The 14,247-nt window shown below is 37.8% G+C and overlaps 1 protein-coding gene across 2 annotated transcripts in view; it reads right to left on the reverse strand.

The window, feature by feature from the left end:
* The window catches only part of LOC124545114 (protein SMG9), a 99,767-nt gene that overhangs the window by 1,149 nt on the left and 84,371 nt on the right, over positions 1-14,247 (reverse strand). For both annotated transcript variants that reach the window (XM_047123941.1, XM_047123933.1), the window contains exon 8: positions 13,477-13,597. In XM_047123941.1, coding sequence (XP_046979897.1) covers positions 13,477-13,597 — 121 coding nt within the window. The remainder of the gene's footprint in view (positions 1-13,476; positions 13,598-14,247) is intronic.

The raw sequence follows: 14,247 nt of genomic DNA on the forward strand, positions 1-14,247 counted from the left end.
GATGACTTACTTTGGCTGCCAATAGTTTTTCTCTGAGTTTCTTGGATGATGTATTTAGTGCAGATACTGACTGTAAAAATCTCTTCTTAGACTTCAACCTAGGTCTTGATTGAGTATGTCCATGCAATGGTTGAAACTAACATTCTTTGACTTTTTTCCTTTTGGCATTTGGGGCTACGTCTCGGAGTATGTTAGGAGGAGCATTGCCTGCCATACTGTACAATTTGTCAACAAGAATTGGTTTCAAGCATCTAGTAATTAGCTTTGCAACTTCATTAAGAGCTATGTCTACTTCTTTCATGTAGGTGGATTAAAACCATAATGGGCAGGCAAATTCACCAGCCAAGAAGCAGTGCCACAGAGGAAATGCAGACTGTCTGGCATTGAACATCCCAATTACTACCAACAAGTTTCCAGACGAAGATGTTTCAGGCTGTCACCTTATGTTTGGTATTAAGATAGTACTGCCACTAAGTGCGTTATTTGTCTAAGTGCCTTCAGTTGGTTCTTATTATAGGAATCAAAAAAGATTTTCAGAGCTCTTTCCACCTCCTATTCTGCTTCTTCAAAATCATATGTCAATGCATATATGAAACTCTTGCATGTATTGGATCTTGGATGATCATCTGTGTAAATGCTTAAGACCATGACAGACAACAGAATTCCTTGTGGTACAATTTCTTTGGTTCCTCCAAGAGTAGTGTCTCAACACAGAACGTTCAATTCTGCAGTAAAGTACCATTTATTCTAGTGAAACTGTAGTTCTAGATCAGACTGTAGATCTTTGAGTAAGGGTGCAGTATTGTCGAAATACTGGACGACAGTGAATGCGTGCATGAAGTATGGATGGAGCACTGAAACACACACTGTTGGTGGATTCAGGAGGTGCTAAGATGCATGCTAGTGCAGTGAGAACTTATGTACATTTCCTGAAAATGTTAGTTTTGAACTTTTCGATGGATAGACAATTACATCAAAAACACTGAATTTTTCGGTAAAGTTTGTGTTAATTAAACACAGATTAACAAGCTGCAAACAAAATAACTTTAACCAGCAGTAGTTACACAGTGCATAGATTCATTAACCAGGCATTATTCTTACCACAACACACTGAAGAGCCAAAGAAACTGGTACACCTGGCTAATATCATGTAGGGCCCCCGCAAGTACACAGAAGTGCCGCAACACGACATGGTATGGACTCGACTAATGTCTGAAGTAGTGCTGGAGGGAACTGACACCATGAATCCTGCAGGGCTGTCCATAAATCTGTAAGAGTACAAGGAGGCGGAGATCTCTTCTGAATGGCACACTGCAAGGCATCCCAGATAGCTCAATAATGTTCATGTCTGAGGAGTTCAGTGGCCAGTGGAAGTGTTTAAACTCAGGGGAGTGTTCCTGGAGCCACTCTGTAGCAATTCTGGATGTGTGGGGTGACACATTGTCCTGCCGGAATTGCCCAAGTCTGTCAGAATGCACAATGGACATGAATGGATGCCGGTGACCAGACAGGATGCTTACTTACATGTCGCCTGTCAGAGTCATATCTAGACATGTCAGGGGTCCCATGTGCTTCAACTGCACACACCCCACACCATTACAGAGCCTCCACCAACTAACAGCTTAAACAGTCCCCTGCTGATACACAAGGTCCATGGATCCATGAGGTTGTCTCCACTCCCGTACACATTTGTCTGCTTCATACGATTTGAATTGAGACTTGTCTGACCAGACAATATGTTTAGAGTCATCAACAGTTCAATGTCAGTGTTGACGAGCGCAATCTGCAGCAATTTGTGGAAGAGTTGCACTTCTGTCACACTGAATGATTCTCTTCAGTCGTCATTGGTCCCTTTCTTGCAGGATCTTTCTCCGGCCACAGTGATGTCAGAGATTTGATGTTTTACTGGATTCCTGATATTCACAGTACACTAATGAAATGGTCTAATGGTTGTATGGGAAAATCCTCACTTGATCACTACCTCGGAGATGCCGTGTCCCATCGCTCGTGCGCCAACTATGCACCATGCTCAAATTCACTTAAATCTTGATATCTTGCAATTGTAGCATCAGTAACTGATCTAACAATTGCACCAGACATTTGTTGTCTTATATAAGCATTCCTGACTGCAGCACCGTATTCTGCCTGTTTACATATCTCTGTATTTGAATACGCATACCTGTGCCAGTTTTTTTGGTGATTCATTGTGTAACGTGGAGTCAGATTTTCTTTACAATGTCAAATTTCATGAGTTGTGAACATTAAAAGAACATCTACAGCTAATATTTTTGTATTTTTCAATTTATAATCTTGTAACTGTTTTACATGAGTAATTGTCAAATGCGATTGTTTTCAGTAGAGGGACTTCATATTTTGAACTAAAATAAAAACTAATATTAGAGGTACTTTGATTTATGAAGCTAATTTCTGTAGTGTACACCTATTAATTGTATTTAAGCTGAGCAACATTACACACAAAAGCAATAGAATCATACTACCTGTTGTTAATTAGAATTGGACATGAAGTGTCTTCTCCAAAGTTAGTTTTATGCACCTTAGAAAGAAACTTGCACACAAAAGCTAAAGAAAAACAACAATAAGAAGAAATTTTACCATAGGAGGAGAGAGCTTACAAAGTGACGCTAGGCTAGTTCCTTCAGCAGGATGTGGAAGGGTTATAAATGACAAGTCACAGGTAGAAAATGTATTTAATAATCATTTCTTGAACATAGTAGAAAGCATAGGGACCAACAGTTCAGGAGAAAGATCACAGCTATATATTAAAGAAGTAACCCTCAGAAAATTACATCATGCGTATGTACCACCAACTTCTACTTCTGAAATTAAGAGGGTCATACATTCTCTCAATAATAAAAGATCTTCTGGTTTTGGTGGTGTTTCCAATAGAGTACTAAAGATTTGTTCCCATATAATAAGTCTGGTATTGTCCGAAATATGTAATGCATCACTAACGCAAGGCATTTTTCCAGAGAGACTAAAATATGCCATTGTTAAACCCCTCTTTAAGAAAGGTGATAAGAGAGATGTCAGTAACAACTGACCTATTTCACTGCTGACATTTTCCCAAATTTTTGAGAAGGTGATGTATTCTAGAATAGTATCTTACCTTGGCAACAATAATATCCTCAGCAAATCACAGTTTGGGTTTCAGAAGGGTTGCTCTACTGATAATGCCATTTACATGTTCACACACCAGATATTACAAGCATTAAATAACAAAATAGCACTGGCAGGTATTTTCTGTGACCTATCCAAGGCATTTGATTGTGTGAAATGTAGTATAATCCTAGATAAATTGAAGTTTTATGGGATTGATGGTATAGCCAACCAAAGGATCATGCCATATCTAACCAAAAGAATGCAGAAAGTTATACTTAGTAGTAATTCAACCAACAGAATCCAGGGACATAATTCTGACTAGGGAGAAATCGCGTATGGGGTTCCCCGAGGCTCAATCTTAGGTCTACTACTGTTTCTCATACAGTATATGTAAATGATCTACCATCTAATGTACAACAAGCAGAATTAGTTCTTTTTGCAGATGACACCAGTATTGTAATCACTCCCAGTATATATATATGCAAATGGAAGAAATGGTGAACAAAGTTCTCAAAAGTATATTGACTGGTTTTCTGCCAATGATCTCACCCTGAATTTCACACAAAGACACATCATATTCAGTTCTGCACCTGTTGGGGTACTGAACCAGTGATAAGTGTAACACATGGTGATGAAATAATATCTAGGGTGGAAACTTCAAAGTCCTTAAATGTCCATATTGATGAGAATTTAAATTGGAGAAAACACCTTTTTGAACTCCTAAAACAACTTAGTTCAGCCACATTTGCACTTAGAATCATAGCAAATTTTGGGGAGAGAGAAATCAGTTGCTTATCTTCACTCAGTAATGTCATATGGAATAATGTTCTGGGGTAACTCATCTTTAAGAAAGAAGGTCTTCATTGCCCAAAAACATACTGTGAGAACAATATGTTGTGTTCTCCTGCTATCATTTTGTACACATCAGTTTAAGGAGTTTAGCATTCTGACTACTGCTTCACAGTATATTTATTCCCTCATGAAGTTTGTTGTAAATAATCCACTACAGTTCAACAGGAACAATAAGGTACATAATTACAATACCATAAGAAAAAATGACATTCATTACTCAACATTAAGGTTGTCTTTAGCACAGAAAGTGGTGCACAACACTGCAACAAAAATTTTTGACCCCTTACCAAGTGATATAAAATGTCTAACAGACAACAACATAAAATTTGAAAATAAATTGAAACAGTTTCTCCTTGACAACTCCTTCTATTCTGCAGAAAAATTTCTGTTTTGTAATGTGTAAAAGTAATGGATAGGAACTGCTAACTCAATCTGTATATCCTGTTTTCATTTGGGGGATTTGGGGGGGGGGGGGGGGGGGGGAGATAATTATATGGTGATGTTCAGAGCACAAATAGATGTACAAATTAATTTGCAATATGAATGTAAAATGACTTGTTCCACATCATGATGATTTATTGTGCAAAATGATCAATGGAACATGACAGTAACTAACTAATTAGTCCTTACATGGCCATGCAAATGACCTGGGGCCTATAAGGTGCTGAAGTTTGACCAATTACCACTACCAGATAATGGACAGTGCAGACATGCCTGGGTTTGCAAAGGGCATGAAGTGTGACATCACTGGTTTTATGAAACTTTACAATTCCTTGACTCTGAACAAGAGCAAATGACATCAGACTTGATGCCCACAAAACTGGGCATGCATGAATTAAATTGCACATGGAACAAAGAAACATTATGAACCACTGACAAAACAGTGAATGTCAGTAGCACCACGTTCAACATTTGAGAGGGGAGACCTCTTGGTACTAAGCAGTTCTCTGAGTGAGTTGTGGTTTGGTAATTATTGGCATCAGAAGGCATTAATAAAAAATCAAATTCAGCATAACCACTCCCACATAATGCAAATTTTATAAACAAAGTATCATCTGATGGCACCAGAGTAGTGTTACCAAATGACAGTTTCAAACACTGTCCCATAACTAATTAGCTAGTTACAACTTCCATATGGACTAACCATCAAAGATTGTACCGTGTGAAAGATATTACTATTTCACATCATTTAATAATAGGCATCACTGAGTAACAATTGTTTGGTTAGGAGTAAATCAAATTTTGATTAATGAACCAATTAATTACCAGTTGTATACCAAACCCTATACCCAATCAAAAGTCCAAGAACACAATGTAAAAGCTGGCGAGAAAACAGTCAAAATTCAGCCATAACACTTTTTGTAGCTATGAGATTTATATTAATTTTATTCAATACTAACCTTTTCCTTACGGCTTAACTTGCTTTGTGTCTGACACATGTATTGCATACTTCTCCTTCACCCCCTCTATGTCCACCTCTTCCTGTCCTTGTCTTTTTTACAGCTTAAATGTATGTTTGTACGGGCCCAAAGTTGTTCAAAAATATGAAACCGTAGGATATAACAGAGTGGAAGAAGGAAAGCAGAGAATCTTTACTGTTCAGGAGTAACAGCATTGGAAGTTAATATTGTATTAAACACAACATCACACATGGAACAGTATCCTGAATTTGATATGCCCAAGAAAGCTTTTTTATCTACCTAAGAATTAAAGAGCAATTATACAATTTTTACGTGATTCTATAGAAAAAGTAAAGCTATCATCAACACAAGGATTGCACACAAATTTTCCCGGTTCACTTGCCGCATGAGAATCAGATATAATTCCAAGCTTTCAATGACATCCCCCATCATCTTCATCGGGGACTAAAACTGATGGTGGATATCAGCAAAAGCTTGTAATTTTATCTGAATTTGATATGGCAAGTGAATCAGGAAATTTTTATGCAAGGACTCCATCACAAAAAGCTTTCTGGCAACACGTACATCAGACTGAACACCACAGCGCATGATCCTACTGGAGGCAGTATGCTGTCATCTTCCTCCCCTTATCGTGCTAGTTATGTGGGGTTGAACATGGACTCAGTAGCACAACTTAGCATTTTTCGAGTTACCAACTACTGTTAGAAGTGATAAGTGACTGATAGGAAACCTAAGAATGACTGGGGAAGTAATTTTTATGTGCATTAGAAACTGCATGCATTATGGTTTGCTACAGTCAAGCAACAATCTGTTTTCAGTAAGGCACAGGATATTACTCATTGAGGAATTTGCTCTACTGTTTACAAATTTGGGTCATCAGCAAATGCATTTTGAGAATCAGCTGGGCTTTTTTGTCGTAGCCCACAAACACCAGAACCCCACAGATTTTCAGTCAGATTCAAAATTGTGTCTTGCATGTAGGCACAGTGGGATAAGCTTCTGCTTCTCATTTTATAGAAATATGTAGATTCATTAGTGACCTATTTCTCAAGCTGTATAATACTCTGACATAACACGGCCCACACTATCAAAGGGTTCTGTCAATCCAAAGAATATATTTATTGTTCTCTACAAGTTATAGTTTAGCTTTTGAAGAGCCTCACATGCCAAAGAATAAACTTCACTTCCAGATGCTCCTTCCCTAATATCAAACTGTGAGTCTACATGGGAGAGTAGTAACACATTGCAGTGTGCCTACATAAACCTTTGAAAACACAGATTGCAAGGAAAAATGTTTGTAATTGTTTCCACTATCTCTTTCTCTCTTTTTGTAAAGTGGTGCCTGTAATACAAATAACTCAGGTGCAGAGTAAAGCATCAGTATATGGTTTAATGATCTTCAGTAACCTGTGTGATAGTCCATCATACCCATGTGAGTCTATTCTTTAATTACTTAGTATTTAATCCAGACTACTACTCACCTGTTTACTGTCATGCAACAACAGCTTGTAAATGTTCAGAATACTTGGCTGCACCAATAAATGGAACATGCAAACTGGCAGTGTACTAAGATTACTGAACTGTGTAATTGCATTTCACCCTAGATAACGGTGGTACAGAGTGCCTTTTTATAATTTTCTTACTAACACTACCATAGTTTTGATGATGGCCTTGTAAGCTGAAAGATGGATTAACTAAATAAATAAATTAATCCTGTAGAATACAGATAATATCATGCTTTTCATTTACAGAAATGAAGAGACAGGCACTGTGGACAACTTTCAGTACTCAGGTACGATCCTCTCTTCATATATCATCATATGCCAAGATATAGACAAAAGAATACAAAAAGCTTCCAAATTATGTTATGTATTAGGCCAGGTGAAATGAAGTCCCTCCATTCTTACATACAAATAAAGATTAAATACATCATAGAACAGATAGGACTGGAACGAAAACCTGCAGAAGATCCTTCAAGCTAAATTATTATAGTAGTATGTTCACATGAAGAGAATGGCTCCCCATACAACACTAACGCACACTTTCAATAAAATATTTTTAAAAAGAGATCTAGACAAAGACCCCATAAGGGCTAGATGAAGAAGACTGGCAAGGAAGTCAAAACTAAATATGGCAAAGGGCCTCAAACACATGATAAAGAACCACACTCCTGTTAAGGACTGATTACTGTGTCACCTATCTTGATCTGTGTGTAAATTAGGACTTTCTGCCAGAATAATTTCAGGCTTATCAGCAGCATTTTATCATTATCTTCATCAAGTATTAGTCTTGTTAAGTCAAAATTGGTCTCTATATCTTTTCTGTAGTCTTCCTCTACTAATATTTCCAAGGGCTTTGTATTTACAATCATACAGTATTTTTCTATGTATATTATTGGTTATCCTTTTAAGATAATTTAACAATTTTATCTGAACATACTTCAGTTTATTCTAATATGCTCTTTACATCTAACGAGAATTTTATATCTGCATTTCAGATGCAATTGCCTCTTTTTTTATCCCAAAGTGGAGTATAGAAAGTAGGTTTCCGATGGATGAAGTCTTCATTATTGTTTTTCTGTCAGGTTCGAATACCCTGCTATTTAAAGTATTGTAGAGACTACCATGGTTCAATAAAATTTTATCACTGACTCAACAATATAGCTTGATTAAAATTACTTGATAGTTGACATCTGTCACTTGATGCAACAGTGTTGCCACATCGGCTGCTGGCTACTGCTCAGTCACGAATGTCACAGAAACATGGCAGGTCACTTCACAAATGCTGTTAATCTGTAACACAGAGCAACGTTGGAAGCAGCCACCATGAGGTAATACAGAAACGAGAGATGCTTTGATGAAAGCAGATTTTATGTGGCCAATGACTAAACTGCGGCAAACAAAGCATATTGTAGCCCTGAATTTAAACTCATTTCCTAACCTAACCACAACCTCATGATTTGCAATGTACGAGGGCAGTTCAATAAGTAATGCAACACATTTTTTTTTTTTTTTTCGGCCAATTTTGGTTGAAAAAACCGGAAATTTCTTGTAGAATATTTTCGTCTCGTATAGTTTCATTGACTTCCGACAGGTGGCAGCGCTGTACGGAGCTGTTAAAATGGCGTCTGTAACGGATGTGCGTTGCAAACAACAGGCAGTGATCGAGTTTCTTTTGGCGGAAAACCAGGGCATCTCAGATATTCATAGGCGCTTGCAGAATGTCTACGGTGATCTGGCAGTGGACAAAAGCACGGTGAGTCGTTGGGGAAAGCGTGTGTCATCATCGCCTCAAGGTCAAGCAAGACTGTCTGATCTCCCGTGTGTGGGCCGGCCGTGCACAGCTGTGACTCCTGCAATGGTGGAGCGTGCGAACACACTCGTTCGAGATGATCGACGGATCACCATCAAACAACTCAGTGCTCAACTTGACATCTCTGTTGGTAGTGCTGTCACAATTGTTCACCAGTTGGGATATTCAAAGGTTTGTTCCTGCTGGGTCCCTCGTTGTCTAACCGAACACCATAAAGAGCAAAGGAGAACCATCTGTGCGGAATTGCTTGCTCGTCATGTGGCTGAGGGTGACAATTTCTTGTCAAAGATTGTTACAGGTGATGAAACATGGGTTCATCACTTCGAACCTGAAACAAAACGGCAATCAATGGAGTGGCGCCACACCCACTCCCCTACCAAGAAAAAGTTTAAAGCCATACCCTCAGCCGGTAAAGTCATGGTTACAGTCTTCTGGGACGCTGAAGGGGTTATTCTGTTCGATGTCCTTCCCCATGGTCAAACGATCAACTCTGAAGTGTATTGTGCTACTCTTCAGAAACTGAAGAAACGACTTCAGCGTGTTCGTAGGCACAAAAATCTGAACGAACTTCTCCTTCTTCATGACAACGCAAGACCTCACACAAGTCTTCGCACCCGAGAGGAGCTCACAAAACTTCAGTGGACTGTTCTTCCTCATGCACCCTACAGCTCCGATCTCGCACCGTCGGATTTCCATATGTTTGGCCCAATGAAGGACGCAATCCGTGGGAGGCACTACGTGGATGATGAAGAAGTTATTGATGCAGTACGACATTGGCTCCGACATCGACCAGTGGAATGGTACCGTGCAGGCATACAGGCCCTCATTTCAAGGTGGCGTAAGGCCGTAGCATTGAATGGAGATTACGTTGAAAAATAGTGTTGTGTAGCTAAAAGATTAGGGAATAACCTGGTGTATTTCAATGCTGAATAAAACAACCCCTGTTTCAGAAAAAAAATGTGTTGCATTACTTATTGAACTGCCCTCGTATCTGAGAAAACAGTGGTTAACAATCTGTGGCAGAACTAAAATCATGATCTCTTTGTTCACAGTGATTAAAGCTAACCTCTACAAGCAAACTCAAGACAGAAAAATTCCAGTTTTAGCACTGAAAAAGAAACTGTAATTTCTCATTATCATTCATTGGCTACCTGAAACTATCCTTACACTGGCTAAATGAACTCTTGCTTTACCAGATGATGAGCAGTTCTGTTTGGTACTTGGTTGTAGATTGTACACGATACTGGCAGATTCCAAACAAAACAATAACGATAGGAAGACAAAATGATGGTAAACAGAAAATTAGCATAATCAAAATGGTACAGCGAAGCAGTAGAAATTAAAAACTTATATTCAAATGGATTAACTGAATAACGTAATAATGAAAGCCTTTTGATTAGATTCAGAAATAAAAAAATTTCACTAGCTTTCACAAGTTTCAAACCTACGACCTTGTGCACGACAAGTTCATACGTTAAACATTATGTTACAATACTACCATGCACATTTATGACACATATTATGGTAGCAATGATGAATCGTAGCCTTCAAAAATTTGCCTTGACATAATGTTGCGTGAAACTTCTCTAATGTAAGCCAATCTCTGTGATTACAATAACTGTATACGTGATGCTGAATTGTGTCTTGTGCGAAAGGATCCAGTAAGATTTGGTTAGTTCTGTGTGTGAAATATGTTAGGACTGTTGATATTTTTATAAACATTGGGAATACAATATATCAGTACCGTATTTACTCGAATCTAAGCCTCACTCGAATCTAAGCCGCACCTGAAAAATGAGACTCGAAATAAAGGAAAAAAAAAAATTCCCGAATCTAAGCCGCACCTGAAATTTGAGACTCGAAATTCAAGGGGAGAGAAAAGTTTTAGGCCGCACCTCCAAATCGAAACAAAGTTGGTCCATTGTAATATGAGATACAATTTAGGTCGAATGAATGACGATACAGCTACAGTAGTTTGGTTCGAGTCATAAGCTTAGCAGTTAAGCTTTACCAGGTAGCCATTGCAATGCGTCAGGCGTTCCGTCAGTATTTATACGGGTACCCTTCCTTTTTCACGTGCTTCGTCTCGTTTGAATTGATTGCTTATTTTGCTTTGATCTGATAAGTGCCATTTTCTTTGTTATAGGTGTTTACGCCACTTTAAGCTGAAAATGCATTACTGTACTGTGTCATGCACTGTTTGTCGCATTCTGATAGTGCGTGTTTACGGCCTGTCGCCGCTCGCGGCACGGCTTGCTTTTGTGCGCGCTATCGCCGCTTACAATTAAGAACAAAAAGAGAGGAATCGTCTCATTAGCGAAACAATGGCAAGAGACTGCAATTTGTTGTTACTTACACTGCTGCTTTCTTTGATAATGATCAACAAGAACCAAATAATAGACTGCGTATGATAGAACATGTTCTGAACGAGAGTTAGGCGAAAATTTTTCTCCGTTTGAAAATCTTTGCGGCCGCTTCTTTAGTACATCAAATTCTGCACAGAAATTAGTCATCTTAGATTTAAAAATCTAGTCAGGTGCCGTGCTTCATTTCTGACTGTATCACTATTAGGCATAAAAATAATACGAATATAAACATGACACGATACGTATATTCTTCCGCGTTTGCTGTTGTCTCGCTCTAGTTTCGCAGTTTATTAGGCAGACAGGATTTAAATGAGATAGTAGCAAACACGAAAGAATACATGGCAAGATGTTTATATTCGTATTATTCTTATGGTGAAGAGAATAGTGCATGTGATTCACATTTCATCAGTTCCTATTAACAACCATCTCTTCTCACAGGTAGGAAAAAATTCAGAACGTAGAGTTGGCCATATTGACAAACATCCCAAACAGTCTTGCCAGTCGTATTTTCGTAGTACATTGAAATTCTGCTACATTTGAAGATGAACAATACGGAATTTGTATTTACTTCGTTGGATAATGTATGAAAATGGTCGAAACTCGGGACAGAGAAAAAAAGCTCGTCTTCCACCTTTTTTAAAAATTTATTTATTGACGCAGAGGTTTTGGCGCCAGTATTTATCTTTGTGTCTACAAAGCATGCTACATATGTTCGACGGCAGAAGTTAGTTGTGGCGGCACCTACTAACACTTTTCAGAACTTCCGCTTGCTTTGCATTCGATTCTAAGCCGCAGGCAGTTTTTTGGATTACAAAAACAGGAAAAAAAGTGCGGCTTAGATTCGAGTAAATACGGTATTTAAAAAAAATTGTAATCAGCCCACGATATAAATCAAAAAAATCATCGATATGTCGATGGAAAAAATATCAACGTACCAGCCAAAAAAACCTTGGTTGCACAGTGTACATATACTGCCAGTTTTAGAGTTGTATATTTAAGTCTGCTTCTCCCTCCTAGAGCAAGAACTGAAAGGAAAACGATGCATGTTCATAACTGACAATAATTACTATGCTATCAATGGTCTCGACTTTCCTGTTTTATCATTTCTGCAAACGCCACCAAACTAGCAGTTGTGTCAGAACTGCATGCTGAAGTTAAATCTTGCAGTTTCTGTTGGTGGCACTCAGTGTCGATAATGTCAGCATTTCCCCTTACATGTCTCTGCCCACCGCAAAGACCAATCTTGTCATTTAGATTTTTGTTCATCAGTTTCAGCACCTGTTTTTGCAGAATGCTGATGTGAAGAAATACCACAGCAGTTGCATTAAAAAACATGCACTAATCGCTATGCTACAACCCTACCATACTTCATACTAGTTGTGTTAAAAAAAAATTTTAAAGTAATTGGTGTGCTATTTCTTCACATCGGAAATTTTGTTATTCCATTCACACTGCCAACCCGCAGTTCAACTGGACTACTACTCTGTGCCATCTATACTTGATTCACACAGTCAAAGAGGGAGACTGGATCTAATGGAAACTCAAAAAGTAATAAGACTCTCTCATATACTGAAAGTAAAACTATGTTCTACTAAAATTTCAAAAGAACAATTTCAAATGTTCACTGAAAATTGTGAAAAAAAAAAAAATATAAAATAAAAATATAGGCACTCAATGTTGCTCTTTCGATATTGATGTGTGTGTGTGTGTGTGTGTGTGTGTGTGTGTGTGTGTGTGGGTTTTTTTTTTATTTTTATTTTTTATTTTTTTATCAAATACGGTGAAATACAAAATTCAAGGGCCAGATCCATGATTTGGAATCCAAACACAACAAGAGCGAAAGCCAGATAAGGTGATCAGACCAAGTGTTGAGACAGTTTGGCCGTGACATTGAGCATTCTGATTGGAGGAAACCCGCTCCAACCCATGAAGTGTCGACTATCAAGTGATTTTAATCAGATTATCTCATCATCATCAGAAATTATTTTAACTGCACTGTGTAAACAAGGGAAAAATTTAATTATGGTGCCAATGTCACTGGAACTGTCTAAATCAGTGTCATTTTACCTAGAATTATTTATTTTGTAAGCAATCATATGGTACATGTTGTCTTTTGGGTTGATGTAACATTAAGGTTCATTCTACAAAATAAGACCAATAAGAGTCTTTTTTGTGCTGGCACAATGATCTTATTCAAGCACAGATTCACACTGTAGCTGCAGCTATTTAAGGTTCTTCATTTGATCATGTAGAAAATGCGAAACAAAAAGAAATGTGCCACTTAATCCATAAGCAGTGTATGGAATATCTACGAAACAATATCCGAGTGATGCTCTGGATGTTACAAATCCTACCCTTCACCTATATCCAGTTTATCAATAGATTTATTTTTTCTTAAATCTTACCAGTTTTTTTCAGTCAGCGGTGAGTGGGTAAGTGCATTGCGCTCCACGCTCAGTAGTTGACTACGTAGATTATCAATCAATGTAGTAAGGCCAGGGTGTCCATGATACAGCAAACTTGATTCTGTAGAATTATGCAAAATCAGTTACCAATTATCAAAATAGTTCAATGTGTCCTCATATAAACAATACAGGCTCATCATTCTACCTAATTCTCACAGTTGAACATACCATACAAAACAAAGGTGAAAAATGAATTTCATTTAACTTTTTGTGAACGAAGTTAATTAAAATCAATGACAAAGTTTTTTATATTGAGTAGATTCTGAACTGTGTAAGGTTTTAGTGAACAGAAGTGAATTTCAGATAACCTGAAGACACATTATCTCATTTGTTATATCAAAAGGTAGTAATAGATGCATCATGGGTGATTTACGTAGGAAATAGTGATGAGAAAAAGTTACTAAAATCAGATAGTTATTATAATTTAAAATTAGCCTTTAATTAATTAAAAACATTCATTTGATTCTATTTTCAGTCTAAGTCTTCAAAAAGTTTGTGAAGCATTACTCTTTTTAGCACTTTGCATCTAGTATTTTCTATTACTTTTACTATCTTTAGTCTACCCACTTCTGCTACTTTCTAAAGTTCTCCGTCTCCAGAACTCTGTGACTTATGTGTTTTCTAATGGAGCTGTCTCTACTCACTCTCAACTTTCAAAAGACTGTAAATAGTAATATGCAAGTTAGTCCTCATCCCCCCCGCCCCCATCCC

The sequence above is a fragment of the Schistocerca americana genome, chromosome 1 (genome assembly GCF_021461395.2).
Source record: "Schistocerca americana isolate TAMUIC-IGC-003095 chromosome 1, iqSchAmer2.1, whole genome shotgun sequence".
NCBI classification, from domain to species: domain Eukaryota; kingdom Metazoa; phylum Arthropoda; class Insecta; order Orthoptera; family Acrididae; genus Schistocerca; species Schistocerca americana.